Source organism: Salvelinus namaycush, chromosome 15, assembly GCF_016432855.1.
Source record: "Salvelinus namaycush isolate Seneca chromosome 15, SaNama_1.0, whole genome shotgun sequence".
In the NCBI taxonomy this organism is placed as follows: domain Eukaryota; kingdom Metazoa; phylum Chordata; class Actinopteri; order Salmoniformes; family Salmonidae; genus Salvelinus; species Salvelinus namaycush.
The window spans coordinates 17,743,372-17,758,662 of record NC_052321.1 but is presented as its reverse complement, the minus strand read 5'-3'; the positions used below and the strand labels follow the sequence as shown (position 1 = coordinate 17,758,662).

The window sequence follows — 15,291 nt, the reverse complement described above, 5'->3', positions numbered from 1 at the left end:
AAACTGTGTACTTTTCAGACCAGTGTGGTCACAGCTCTCCCTGCGCTGAGTCACGTGGGTCGCGTCAGCCAGGCTAGCCTTTCATAGTGTCACTACACAGCAACAAAGCCATGGGGACAGTCACTTAATGGTCACCATGCACTGTAATGCAAATGTCATTGGTAAAGGACACTTTTAATAGTGTTTCCTTTCCTCTCAGAGACCACAGCTTGTAAAGACCAGCGAGTAGAGTTCAGTGAACTGAACAAGGTCATCATGGTGGAATGTGACACCTAGGGCACATCTCTACCCCCCTATACCCCTCCACCTAATCCCACCCTAAAGACTCCGCAGCATGCTCTGACCACAGCAGGACTGACATTGGTGCAATTGTCAGAACATAATTGTCTGTGTGCTTCTTTTGCTCTTCCAAATAAAGCATAACGTTACACATTTCCCAAAATGTGGGTGTGGTGAAAACAATGGCTGTGGATAAATTGGCAGTATGCATGTTATCAGCTAAGTTATTGAGAACATTGTCCTTGGTCTGGCTGGAGAGGATATCCTGACCAGGCAAACGTCATCCTGACTGGGGCATGGAGAGTCATGTGACTGAAGAAATGTCCACGTCTATCTGTCTTATCATTTCTGTCACCTACCTCTGCAGTCCATCTCTTCATTAGAAAACCACAGCCATGACCCAGATGTCTTTCCTATTTACTAACACTTTGTCTTTCTATTCTCATCTGACCTTTGTCTTTCTCATTGACTAGACTTGAAACTAAAAACCCAGCCCACTACTGTACTGTACTTTCTCACTCTGCTTCTGATGTTATGATGACATCCTACCATGATACTCCACAACTAGGAACTGGGGGCTTAGGAATAGGAAGCAGAGGCTGTACAGACAACAGCAGGAGATGCCAAAATACTAATTCGTAGACAATTTAAAATTACTCACTTAGTATTTATATGCTTTTTTTGATACAGTATATTTTGACAGATTGTATTCTGCAATTTGCCCATTTGGTCCAGATTAAGAGAGAAGACAACATGCTGACTAAGACCAGAAGGGACTTGGGACACAGAAGTCCCCTGCTATCAACTCTATCCATCCATCCATCTTCAAAGTCTTTCAGCTGCAGTAAACTGGCCCTTTTCATCTCACTAGAACATTTTAATTGTAGAAAACAGGAAACAACCTGACAGCCTGACCACATAGCAGATAAGATCAAGAACAGAACAGTCTTTGGGATAGGCAAATTCGACTACAATTGTGACTGTGTGTGTGTGTGTGTGTGTGTGTGTGTGGACGAGGGCCATGCGAGGAGCTGTCAGGGGCTGGTAGAGTGTCTTTACATGTCAAACAGCTGTTGAGGTCTGGGATGCGCACTGGGCAAAGTAGAAAATAATGAACAGTGAGCCTCTGCCAAACAAAAGAGAATTCATCTTTATTTGCCAACTGCTGCATGGCTTATGTGTGGACAGCCAAATTGTACCAGTGCCATGCCCTCCACACACACATGCACAAATTCTCTCTCATATGCATACACACACACTCAATGACTTACAGCTGCAGAGGGCCAATTGTCCAAATACTGTATGCTACCGTGTTGAGTGTCATTTTCTTCAGAACTGGAGCCATTACTGAATAAGCTGTATGTGTCTGAATGGTTTGTGAGTTGACAGCATAGTTCCAGAGCTCTCAACAGACACATGAAAACCAGCTTATTCAAAAACCTTCTACTGGCAATAAGAGCATCTTAATTGACCAAAGGCGAACCGTCTGCAGTCAGACTAAAATAATTCCCTCAATGGTCAGACTGTACCTAGTTACGGTTTTCAAGGTCAGTCCGTTGTAAAAGAACAAGCATGCGACCAATTCAGATCCATGTTAATACTACCATTTGACACAGAGGCCATTTGCAAGTCAGCTTGGCTTTAGAGTCCAGGCAGTCTGTGTCATTAGAAATAAGATTAAATGTAAAAAAGAGAGGATGCAAGAGAGTGTGTCAGAGGTTAGCCTGTGTGTCTGAGGAACGCTGTGTTCTCTCTGTCTCTACGTGACAACGACAGGAATCTAAGGTCCCAGCTGCCACAGCTCTTTAATAAACACATCATGCAACATTCATCACACTGCAAAGGAGAGGCCAACCGCTGTGCTCTGTCTGGCATCACAGGCACATAGAATACAGACAGACACAGAGCGAGAGACACACACAGACAGCGACACAGAGAGAGAGAGAGGAATGCGAACAGAAAATAAAATGTTAAGAAAGGGGAGAAGAAGAGGTCAGACAAAACAAGCCCTTCTCAGCGCAGTGCCCAGTGATTGGACTTCCTGAGGGGGCTGCTGTGGACTTTTGTCTCTGCCTGGCCACTCATTCATAGTTTGGGGATGAGAGGGAGGAAGGGAGCCAGTGGTAACTGTGTGATAGAGTGTATGTGTGAGAGTGTGTATGTGTGAGAGTGTGTATGTGTGAGAGTGTCGAGAGAGGGGGATTGAGGATTAAGGAATTAAAACTCCAAAGCAGGGGAGGCAGTGTATTTTGTTAGTTTTTCCTCGGTTGGACCCTTCGGCCCTTTTCTGTTGGGCCCTGCCTGTAGCCTGCAGCTGCAACCTGCCGCCATGTGCCTTGCATCTCAATGAGCCTCTGTGCCGCGGTGCCGCCACCCGCTCCAGAGGAGAGGGGGCTCCCTGATGGAAGGGTCACCACTCTGTACCACCACCCCAATACTGCCCCCCGTCCCATCCCCTTCCCAGCTCTGGGACTCAGGGCAGACTGGGCCGCCAGGCTGCCCCTCTCCCCATGACCATATAAGGCTGCCCAGGCTCACAACAGGCCTCTCACATGCCAGGCTAAACCGCCCAGGAGTTTGGGTTTCTTCATTCTTTCTTTTCTCCCCCCTCTTTTTTTTCTTCCTGCTGTCCGTCTCCTCTTTTGTTGGCGTCTCTCTTTCTCTCATGCAGCTGGATGGGACTGCACTGCCGGGGCTTTGGCAACAGCATCAACAGGTCACAGGGAAGGGCTGCCCCAGCCTCCACTGCAGCCCTCTCTTTTCTCTCCATCACCCTCCCTTCCCCTCTCTCTCTGCTGATGCGGCTTTTGCCGCAACAGGAAAAGAAGGGGGGGGGGGGGGGTGAACAGTGGGGAGGGTGGTGGTGGAGCCCCTCTTTCTCACGCTCATAAGAAAGCCCTCACTTCTTCTCCATAGCGAGTGACACCTGCTGATTACCATAGAGACACTGTGGGAAGTTCACCCTGCTTTTCTGTGTGATTAATTTGGCCCCTCCTCTCGGTAAACAAGCAGCCCATGGATTAGTTAACTGCGTTACTGCATGACAAACAAATAAACACATTATTTAGTTCAAATTAGTGCCAATTAACACTAAATGACCAGGGAACAGTCCATCACTCTTAAATTATACAACCATGTACAATAAAAAGGGGGATATACCTAAGATTAAATGTTAACCTTTAGGAGAGTTAAGGCCAAGTCAAATACATTGCTATATTTGTCTGTGATCCATAATGACAAATTGTCCCTGAGCCGGATGAGAGGCTAAGTGTGATCTGGGTGTGTATCCTGATGATGGTCTGATGTGAATGTGACAGCAGTCTGAACATACAGTCAGACTCTATGGACAGCTGAGCAACCCCTTCCTGTCCACACTCCACCACTCCCTCTCTCTCTCTCTACCCCTCTGTCTGTCCCAGTTGCCAGGGAGAGCCAGTGAGCCAGTGATGTGATTGATGTCTGAGACTGGGAGCGCCACGGCAGTCGGAAGCAGCTTCCGCCTCGGTGTTGTCAGCAGGGTCATTATCCTGGCAAAGGGGGGGGGGGGGGGGGAAGTGGGCGAGGAGGTGGTGGGGGACGACTGGCAGAGGCAGAGAAGAAATTAGATGGGGATTAAAAAAGAGGGAGAGGAGGAGTAGAGTGGGAGTAGGAAGCAGGATAAGAGGTAAAGAAAGAAAAAGAGAGGGGAACAGAGATGGAGAATTGAAGAAAGAGAGAGAGGAAGTGACAGAGAGAGAGAGGGGTAGGGGGCAGGGGGAGCACAGCCAAGCGCCAGTTGTGGAGCAGGAGGATTCTGCACAGAAAAGTAAGCACACAGCGGGCTCACTGCGAGCAGAGACAAGTGACGGAGGTGGCTCTCTCTGCCCTACTGGTCCCCTCCCATCCAGCCTGCCTGTCGACAGCTGCACCCAGGCAATTTACTTTTCTCCACCACATTTAGCAGGAGGCTGCTTCCCATTACTGAGAGCAGGGGACCCTGCTGACAGCCAGACACCAGCCAGAGCCCTCCCCTCCTGGGGAGCCACCCTCTGCTGCTGGCCCTGCCTTAGGGGCTTCCCCTCGTGACTCTGGTTCTGTCGCTCAAAGTTTTGCTGCTGGTATTGTTTTATGTAGTTAGTTGGGCGGTGGGAGTGTGGACAGGGCATAATGGCTCTGGGGCATCCCCTGCTGCTGGAGCCGTTGTAGTGAGGCTGTTGGTGTGTATGGTAGCAGGGCCGCTGTGTGGTCCATGGCAGGCTGGAACCTAATGAAGGGGTATGTGTGAAGGAGACTAAGCAAGGCGAGCCTGGCGGTAAAGCTGGCAGCCAGACAAAGTCCTTGTGCGATCAGCATTGCAGTGTCATGAGACAGAGTTAATCAGGTGGGTTGGTTCCTTTGAAGAGTGAAAATATAACTCCCACACACAGTTCCCTTTTACTGCTTTGATACTGAGAAAATCTTTAAAGAGGTGTTTCAAAATGGTATGTGATTGTATGAGGTGTAACTATATTAGGTACTCAAAATCTTGCATGCATGCATACCAACACACACACACAAACAAACATACTCTCACACACACTCTTTTTGTTATTCTCAGTGGAACGACTCAAAGGTGTTCTCTAGTACATGACCCCATGGACTAATCATGTGACCCCTTGGAGTAAATCATCCAATAAGCATCAACCTATTAGTCAGAGTGACACATCACACAGAACACCCTGTTAATAAGTCAGGCTTGGTCTGTGAGAAAAGGACTGCACACAGAGTGATGATGTTCTGGGAATATCACAAAGACCTGGAGCTCTGTTTCCTCTCCGTTCCCTCCCCCATCCATTCACTCCTGCCTCCGAGCCAGCTGAGAGTGCTACCCAAATCCAACAGTTGTTGTAACCTTCGTTAGCCTAACGAGGGGGCCGGCTCTTTATACCTGTCAGGGAGCAAATTAGTCAAACGAACAAGGGCTGCCTGGAAGAGAGAGGGCCAAGGGCTGCCTGGAAGAGAGAGGGCCAAGGGCTGCCTGGAAGAGAGAGGGCCAACAAGCACAGTTCTGTTGCACTTCACTAGGCTCTTGGACACAGCACTCAGCACACAGAGAACCTGCAATCTGCTTCTTTGATGTTGGATGATGCTCTGCCTTTGATGGAAACTTTAGGAAATAAACTACAGACTGACCACTAGAGGCTGCAGGCATAATGTAAACTGTGTGGATGGTGTAAAATAGACCCAACATATTTACAGATTAATCAAACCCAGATTGATCCAATGGTTTTTCAATGGGAGTCATCCGTTGCTGGATGACTGTCTGTGTGGCCCTTAGGGACATGACAACTGGATTGTAACAGACGCAACAAGATACAAGCGGATGTTGAACTACAAGCCTCAGTGTGCTAGGCAACCTGTACATGTGGGCACTGTGAAATCATTTCAACATTCAACCACTGTTACCCCTGCAATTGTATGCTTTACCTCATGCACACACTTCCGCAGACACACACTTCCGCAGACACACACACGGGCCTATAGAGGAGCCATTGGTGACTTGGTATACAGCAAAGGATTACTGGCCTATTCCCTAGTGCTATGTATTGGGAGTGTAAACCTGGCCTTGAACAGATAACCCTCTTTATATCCTGATGGGTGACATAAATGGCTGAGACAATCCCACTGCCCAGCAGTACAAGGCTGATGGAGTGGAAAGGTGTGGCCTGACGTTGGGGATCATCAGACTCAGCTGGGCCTGTCTGGGGAAAAAAGGTACAGAACCGAACACTCCAAGGTTGGGAATCTGGCTGTTCTGTGGAATAGGCTGGCTGGACTTAGTCCACGTAAGAAACCAAGTTTTCTGCTCCACTTTCAGTACTCTGCCATTGTCTGGCAGCAAAGGATACCACAAAACCAGCTTACAGTTGCATGCCCAGCATGACTAATCAGATAGGAATCAGGGTTAGGAGGGTTAAGGACGTTCTCAGCTCCCAGCCAGACCTGAGCTGCTCCACTCCGTGGCCATGTCTGTAGAATGGAATACAGTCACGATGGCACATAATGACAGGGACATTTCTGAGGCACTAGGCAGGCCACCACCTACCTGTATGACCCTTCAGAGTGCTGCAGAGGCCTGCCTCAATCCCATGCCATCAAACACACAATGCAATCAGTCAGTGAAATGTTCTGTGACTGCAGTCCAAAATCTTAGTGGTGAGGTTAGAGGATGGACTAAAATTAAAAGATTCATGGGAAGAGGGTGGTTGGCTGAAGTGATGGGCAGCAGAACATTGTTATTGCAGACTCACCTTCTGTGCTGTTGCACTGGGACAGAGACTGGGTGACAGTGACGTGACATTAAAACCCGTCCTGTCAAGATACGCGCAGCAAGCAGGCAGAAGCCCTCCAGTCAAAACAGTGTTGCTCTGGGTGACATTTCACCGGGCACAGCTGCTAGGGTATGACAGCATGCCAACTCAGTATTCCTGAAGGCTTGTTTGTTCAGTCTGTTTGTGTGTTGGCTTTGTTCTTCAATAATTCAAGGTTAAGATGTGACTTGAGATCAAAGGAGTTTGTTTTTCTCACTGGTCACTATTTGACAGTCCTTGGGCCATTACATTTTACACTGGCAATCTGTCAGAACCTTCCCTTCTTATCACTCTGGCAAGGAGTAGTGGAAACGACATAGTGCATGTTATACTGCATCACATACTGCACGTCAAATGTGCCAACAGACCATGTATAAGGTGAGGTAAAGAAGGTAAAATCACATGCATGATTTTTTTTAAGTTTCAGAAGAACTAGACACCCTTGGAAAGACCCTCCCTTACCTGACATGTTTGTTATTAAATCAGAACTTTTCTAAATTATCAACTTTGGTCCATTTCCTTCCAATAAGGCAAATGCTGTTTCCTGTTTCCTTGTTATTTAGACAAAGATCTCTTACATCAGAAAACATCAGACTGATATGTGTTTCTCAGCCTCTAGACATGTACCAAGAATCCCAGGGCGATCTGCTGTTTTAAGTAAATCACTGAGATTATTTTTTAAATGAGCAGTCAGTAGTATCCAGCATTGCCCTCTCCACCCCAGGGAAGGGTTGTCAGGACCAGGGGCTGCATGGGTCTGCGTGGGCCTGGGTCTGCCTGCGTAGCTAACCCAGGATGACTCTGTTAAGACACAAGCCCCTGTTGTGTTCCTGCTGAGGCCTTAGAGGGAGAGCGTACTGAGTAGAATGCTGTTCCCTGGGTTACAGCATCTGGGACTCTCCACTCCTAGTGACGTGTTCCCCATGTCTGTCTGTCCCATGAGCCTGTGTCTCTGTCCCAGGTACCACACCCCTGCTCTCTCTCTGTACCAGAGGAGTCTGCACGCACGCACGCAACACACACACACACACACACACACACACACACACACACACACACACACACACACACACACACACACACACACACACACACACACACACACACACACACACACACACACACACACACACACACACACACACACACACACACACACACACACCACCCCCCGCTCAAAGCCAGCAGGTATGTGAGGAATGCCTCCTCATCCAAACAACGGCACTCACCCCTGCCATACCACACAAAGTAGCTAGCTGGGCAAGAGGGATACTGGGGCCTACTGTATACTGTTGACTAGGAAATAGGAATCACATACCGGAAACTATACAAATAATACCAAAATCACATCAGCACTCATGCTCATGTTGTAGTCAAATAAGGAGCAAAGCATTTGTTGATACAGGAAATAGTCCAAACCCACTCACCTCTTTTGTGCAGCCATCCCTCCTTCACTATCGCCACATCGGTCATGTTGGTGGGCAGGTTAGTGTGTCCAGGGTTCTGACAGGGAGAGACACGGCTCTGTTCCCCAAGTGTCCTTCACTCAGTCCAGGGCAGGAACCTGTAGTCGCCTTTTCACCAGTTTCCTTTTAGTGTAAAGGGAAGAGTAAACATGAGCCTCATCTGGAAGTAAAACATTTCCTCTCCACCTGTCTGAATATTAACTTCACCAGTCAACATCAGTGCAACTCAGTGGGAACTGGAAACATGTTGGTTCCATACTTCTGTGGTCTGTCCAGACAGTGGAAAATAGTTGTGCCACACACCAGATGGGTATTATTCCAGTTCAGTATGAGCATGTGGCATCACTCCCAAATGAGGAACTAGAGTTAAGACAGTATCCACAAACTCACCACAGGGCCAAACACTTCAAAACTAATGACTAAGTTCTGTGACCAGTGTGCGGATGGCTATCTCTGACCATCCACTGAAATCAATTTATCCTCCAGAGCTCCATCATCACAAGACAGGCCTGTTAATGTGACCTCATCAGTGGCTGCAGAGGAAAACAACAGGAAGCAGTGGCTATTGACAGGCTGGGAGTAAGAGCCCCAGGCCTAATACATCCCCCATTAAACCAGCATGATAGGAACCTTTAACATCCATTGTGTTTACAAATTGTTGAGTGAACTCATATTAATTGGAAACACTACACATGGTTATTTTTACTCACTGGAAATTAAATGTATTCAATTATAAAAAAAAAAATTTACACATGCGCCGAATACAACAGGTGTAGACCTTAGAGTGAAATGCTTACTTAATAGCACTTAACCAACAATGCAGTTCAAGAAATGTAGTTAAGAAAATATTTACTAAATAAACAAAAGTAAAAAAAAATGTAATAGAAAGTAACACAAAATAACAATAACAAGGCTATATACAGGGGGTACCGGTACCAAGTCAATGTACAGGGGGTACATGTTAGTTGAGGTAATTTGTACATTTAGGTAGGGGTAAAGTGACTATGCATAGATAATAAACAGTGAGTAGCAGCAGTGTAAAAACAAAGGGGGGGTGTCATCAATGTAAATAGTCCGGGTGGCCATTTGATTAATTGTTCAGCAGTCTTATGGCTTGGGAGGTAGAAGCTGTTAAGGAGTCACCTTTAGGACCTAGACTTGGCGCTCCGGTAACGCTTGCCGTGCGGTAGCAGAGAGAACAGTCTATGACTTGGGTGGCTGGAGTCTATGACAATTTTTTGGGTCTTCCTCTGACACCGCCTAGTATATAGGTCCTGGATGTCAGGAAGCTTGACCCCAGTGATGTACTGGGCCGTACGCACTACCCTCTGTATCGCCTGACGGTCAGATGCAGAGCAGTTGCCATACCAGGCAGTGATGCAACCAGTCAGGATGCTCTCAATGATGCAGCTTTAGAACTGTTTGAGGTTCTGAGGCCCCATGCCAAATCTTTTCAGTCTCCTGAGGGGGAAAAGGTGTTGTTGTGCCCTCTTCACGGCTGTCTTGGTGTGTTTGGACCATGATAGTTAGTTGGTGATGTGGACACCAAGGAACTTGAAACGCCCGACCCGCTCCACTACAGCCCCGTCAATGTTAATGGGGGCCTGTTCAGCCCTCCTTTTCCTGTAGTCCACGATCAGCTCCTTTGTCTTGCTTACGTTGAGGGAGAGGTTGTTGTCCTGGCACCACACAGCCAAGTCTCTGACCTCCTCCCGATAGGCTGTCTCATCGTTGTCGGTGATCAGGCCTACTACTGTTGTGTCGTCAGCAAACTTAATGATGGTGTGGGAGTCGTGCTTGGCCACGCAGTCGTGGGTGAACAGGGAGTACAGGAGGGGACTAAGCACGCACCCCCTGAGGGGCCCCCGTGTTGAGGATCAGCGTGACAGATGTGTTGTTGCCTACCCCTGCCACCTAGGGGCGGCCCGTCAGGAAGTCCAGGATCCAGTTGCAGAGGGAGGTGTTTAGTCCCAGAGTCCTTAGCTTACTGATGAGCTTTGTGGGCACTATGGTGTTGAATACTGAGCTGTAGTCAATGAACAGCATTCTCACATAGGTGTTCCTTTTGTCCAGGTGAGAAAGGCCAGTGTGGAGTGCCATTGAGATTGCATCATCTGTGGATCTGTTGAAGCGGTATGCGTATTGGATCTAGAGTTTCCGGGATGACGGTGTTGATGTGAGCCATGACTTTCAAAGCACTTCATGGCTACCAACTTGAGTGCTATAGGGCGGTAGTCATTTAGGCAGGTTACCTTCGCTTTCTTGGGCACAGGGACTATGGTGGTCTGATTGAAACATGTAGTTACTGCAGACTCGGTCAGGGAGAGGTTGAAAATGACACCTGCCAGTTGGTCCCACATGCTCTGAGTACTGGCAGCAGCACATTGTGCTCCAGTCCTCTCTGGCTGGGGCCAGCAGTGCGTTGTGCTCCAGTCATCTCTGGCTGTGGCTGGGCCTGTCACAGTAGTAGAGAGAGAGAGAGAGAGAGAGAGAGATGAGCTCTGGGGTTACTGACTGAGAGCAGGCCTGTCCACTAGAGCAGTGTATACCCTACTAAGACCAATTCAAACTTTGATCACAAACGCAAACCAAGCCTCTGTGCTCTCAGCATACCCTCTCTGACTTTGACACACACACACACACACACACACACACACACACACACACACACACACACACACACACACACACACACACACACACGAGGTCCGGCTCTGGAGCCACAACACAGTGTTGATGTTTAATGTGACCGAGCCGTCGCTACTGTGGGCTGTGTGGAAAAACTGGGCCGCAGCCAGAACTGTAGCCAGTGAATGAACCTAGTACCCTAACAGGTCACATGGTCCAGGGGCCCAGGCCACTGCCTGACTGCTTCACTCGCTCTTTCCCTACCTGCCTGCTTCACTCTCTCATTCTGTCTCTCCCTGACTGCCTGCCCTGACTGCTTGACTTTCAATCATTCATCATTCTGGCTCTCGTTCCAGGGCCCCCCTCAATGCAAATCAGTGTCATGCAGTATGGAAGCCACACACAGAGCCAGTCATACAAACACTTGTTGATTAATGTAGTCCATTGGGTATCATCCCAGACTAGTCTTGAGACTTGGCTGGGTTCAAGCAAAGAGGCTGTGTATGGAGGCAGCAGGTTGACCTTTATCATTTGTTGTATTGTCTTCTATATCAACAACGTGCATCCATTCTCTGTGCCAATATTGGCTTTGTCTTGGAGTCCTAGTAGAAGGGTGCAGGAAAGCAGTGTCCCAATACTACTGTGCATCAAAGGAAATGTTTACTGAATAGTAATAGCAATATGCATCTATGCAATTTTCCTTCAAACAAGACGTACAAATAAAAAGGTAGACAGGTCAAATAACTAGTCATGCCTCCACACACAATCAAGTTTGTTCCTGGTGTCTGTTCCAGCAGGACAATCACAATTACAGAGAGAGAGAGAAGAGCATAAAGCAACTAACATTAGCATAAACAAATATACAGTACAAGTCAAAAGTTTGGACACACCTACTCATTCAAGGGATTTTCTTTATTTTACATTGTAGAATAATAGTGAAGACATCAAAACTATGAAATAACACATGGAATCATGTAGTAACCAAAAACGTGTTAAACAAATGCAAATATATTTTATAGTTGAGATTCTTCAAAGTAGCCATCCTTTGCCTTGATGACAGAATTGCACACTCTTGGCATTCTCTCAACCAGCTTCATGAGGTAGTCACCTGGAATGCATTTCAATAACAGATGTGTCTTGTTAAAAGTTAATTTGTGGATTTCTTTCCACCTTAATGCGTTTGAGCCAATCAGTTGTGTTGTGACAAGGTAGGGTTGGTATACAGAAGATAGCCCTATTTGGTAAAAGACCAAGTCCATTTTATGGCAAGAACAGCTCAAATAAGCAAAGAGAAACGACAGTCCATCATTACTTTGAGACATGAAGGTCAGTCAATCCGGAAAATTTCAAGAAATTTCCAAGTTTCTTCAAGTGCAGTTGCAAAAACCATCAAACTCTATGATGAAACTGGCTCTCATGAGGACCTCCACAGAAAAGGAAGCCCCAGAGTTACCTGCAGAGGATAAGTTCATTAGAGTTAACTGCGAGACATCTCAGCATCAATTGTTCAGAGGAGACTGCGTGAATCAGGCCTTCATGGTCAAATTGCTTCAAAGAAACCACAACTAAAAGGACACCCCAATAATAAGAAGAGACTTGCTTGGGCCAAGAAACATGAGCAATGGACATCAGACCGGTGGAAATCTGTCCTTTGGTCTGATGAATCCAAATTTTATATTTTTGGTTCCAACCACTGTGTCTTTGTGAGATGCAGAGTAGGTGAACGGATTATCTCTGCATGTGTTGGTTCTAGAGTTGCAAAATTCTGGGAATTTCAATAAATTCCCTGGTTTTCCAGAAATCCTGGTTGGAGAATTACAGATTTCCTGCTTATTCTGGGAAATCTCCAACCGGGACTTCGGGAAATCATTTGTTTTTCAACAGGACAATGACCCAAAACACACCTCCAGGCTGTGTAAGTGCTATTTGACCAAGAAGGAGAGTGATGGTGCTGCATCAAATGACCTGACCTCCACAATCACCCAACCTCAACCCAATTGAGATCGTTTGGGATGAGTTGGACCGCAGAGTGAAGGAAAACATATGTGGGAACTCCTTCAAGACAGTTTGAAAAGCATTCCCCATGAAGCTGGTTGAGAGAATGCTAAGACTGTGCAAAGCTGTCATCAAGGCAAAGGGTTTGAAGAATCTAAAATATATTTAGATTTGTTTAAAAAAAAATTGGTTACTACATGATTCCATATGTGTTATTTCATAGTTTTGATGTCTTCACTATTATTCTACAATGTAGAAAATAGTAAAAATAAAGAAAAACCCTTGAATGAGTAGGTGTGTGCAAACTTTTGACTAGTATTGTATACAAATTCCCAGACAGACAAAATGAAAGTCCATTCAAATGGATCTATACATACTAAGAAAGAGAGTTGGGTAAAGTCTGTTTTGAATAGAAAAGGCACCTTTTATATGGTGTAACTTGGCAGAAACCCTCCTATTGTTCTCCAGTCTCCTCTTCAAAAATATTACTGTTGGTGACACTTCATTAGCATCTTGTATCCGTTCATGGCGTCCCCTAATTCCATCTATGCTGTTGGTTCTGACTTGAGGGCTTGAAGTTCAGAATGTAAACAACTTGCTTGCAGCCACATGGACAGCAGCAGAGGAAGCAGTGCTGTCTATGACTGTGACACAGAGAGACCAGGGAGAGGACAGTCATATGGTGTGCATGGAGGGCCAGGAAGTGTGTGGACCCATTACACTGATAAAGTCTCCTAGCTCCTGTGGCGTACAGGCCTCAGATTAGCCACAATAAGCCTGACTGTGTAAGGGCAGATTTCAAACAGCATTCCTCAGATTCTGCATACAACTGGTGGCACATTTGCATCAACAAGGCCAGAGGAACTCAAAGTCCTTTCCCATACCAATGGGAGCGAAGGACATCAACATCTCCCAGGAAGAACAGGGTGAGTGAGTCAAACAGTAAGAACATCACTTAACCACCCTCAGACTAATGTCACATGCTGCTGCTGTGCTGCCTGCCTGGGTCCCTTCACATTCAGACTGTGGCTAGTCATGGTCGGTCTCATGACTCAAAACAAATGATGACATTTAAGACATGCATGGCACACAACATGCTTGGGGATGACTACTGTTCAGCGTGAGAGTTGCTTTACATGCACACATTACAACAACAAAAAATATTGAAAATGCCTACCCAAAACTTTAAAAAAGTGGACAGTGAATCATAAGAGTATTCATCATTTAGTCCAAATGTAAAATATGTTATGAAAAATTACATCTAAAAGATGGAAAATAGGGAGCACAGTGGAGATTGAATGTTAGGGGATTTGGGGGATGCTTATTCAAGGACAGTTGTGCTAATGGAAAATAAATGAAAATTACTGAGGCATGTCCCAGAAAGCATACAACTGTCATCCAAGAATAAAGGAAGTATGCTTTCAAAAGTCATCAACTGTAGATCTACTATACAATACATGTATTCGTCCGACAGAAAGGACAAAGTTGGGCCACACGCCATAATAAAGCAAAAGGTGGATACTTTGTATCAATTTCTGTTTCAGTCATTGCTACATTGTAACAACAATGCAACAACGTGGCTGCCTGCCTTCAGATAATCTAAACATAAAATATTCGGTTTAGACGTCGTGGAATTTTGAATGAAGCCAGTAAAATATATTTAATCTTGTGTGACATACAGACAAACAAGAACATATCAGAAAACAAAATCTTGTTGACGAAAGTGCAGATAAATGAATGAGTGAGTTGCAGTGTTGAACTGGCCCCCGCAAGATCACACCATAGTTTGTTTTTAAGACGCGTTGCAAATGCATTTATATGTCCATAAAGTTCATTCCTAAAACGTATAGTTCGTTCCTATAGGTGACTTATAATTGTATGAAAGTAATGTACAGTAAAAACGACAAACATTTTCGGCCTGTAGGCTGTCTCAAAGGCGGACATTATGTCAAATTCAAAAGCATAGTCAATAAATGACAATGTTATACGATATTTTAGTTTTGTTTATGAGGCACAGTCTCTGCTAAGGTTAAAGTTTGGACACTTAACTAACTTCTTCAGTAAACATAACTATACCCGAGAATAAACTGATGTCAGGAATGCACTTCATTTTAGTCTGGATATGGGGCCTAGCAGGGCAGTTTGAGTGAGAATAACCGCATCCTATTTTATACAATGGGATCTAACCGCTCTAGTAGCAGTCGACCTCAGTCAACACGAAAAACAAAATGCAGGCCTTTACCTGGACAGGATTTCAATAGTGTGTCCGTTGCGTTATAATGAGCTGTTTCGGCGATTTATTTAGCTGATAAATCCTTCGATAATCTGTACAAAAAGTGCTCTCATTTACTCGGTTTCTTTTGCCTTTCTTCTACAACACCTCCCAAACGTTCTGTCTGCAATGCTTCTGTGGCATACTCATCTCCTAGGTCCTAGCGCCGACTACTCTGTTTGCGATCCAGAGGGGGCTACACACAGAGGCGGATAAAGATTCCGGACATATGTTTTATCTATATATTTTATCATAATAAATACATAATTTTATGTAGGATGAGCCATCAAAACCATCCCATTAAAAATATGGTTTGTTTGAG

The 15,291-nt window shown here is 45.9% G+C and overlaps 1 protein-coding gene across 1 annotated transcript in view; it reads right to left on the bottom strand.

The window, feature by feature from the left end:
- LOC120060247 (RAC-alpha serine/threonine-protein kinase) overlaps window positions 1-15,090 on the bottom strand; it is a 33,935-nt gene extending 18,845 nt beyond the window's left edge. Inside the window, exons 1-2 of the mRNA XM_039009417.1 lie at window positions 14,940-15,090; window positions 8,036-8,197 (exon numbers count right to left, since the gene is read on the bottom strand). Of these exons, the coding sequence (XP_038865345.1) occupies window positions 8,036-8,081 (46 nt within the window). The 5' untranslated portion in view covers window positions 8,082-8,197; window positions 14,940-15,090. The remainder of the gene's footprint in view (window positions 1-8,035; window positions 8,198-14,939) is intronic.
- Between the last annotated feature and the right edge of the window lie 201 nt (window positions 15,091-15,291).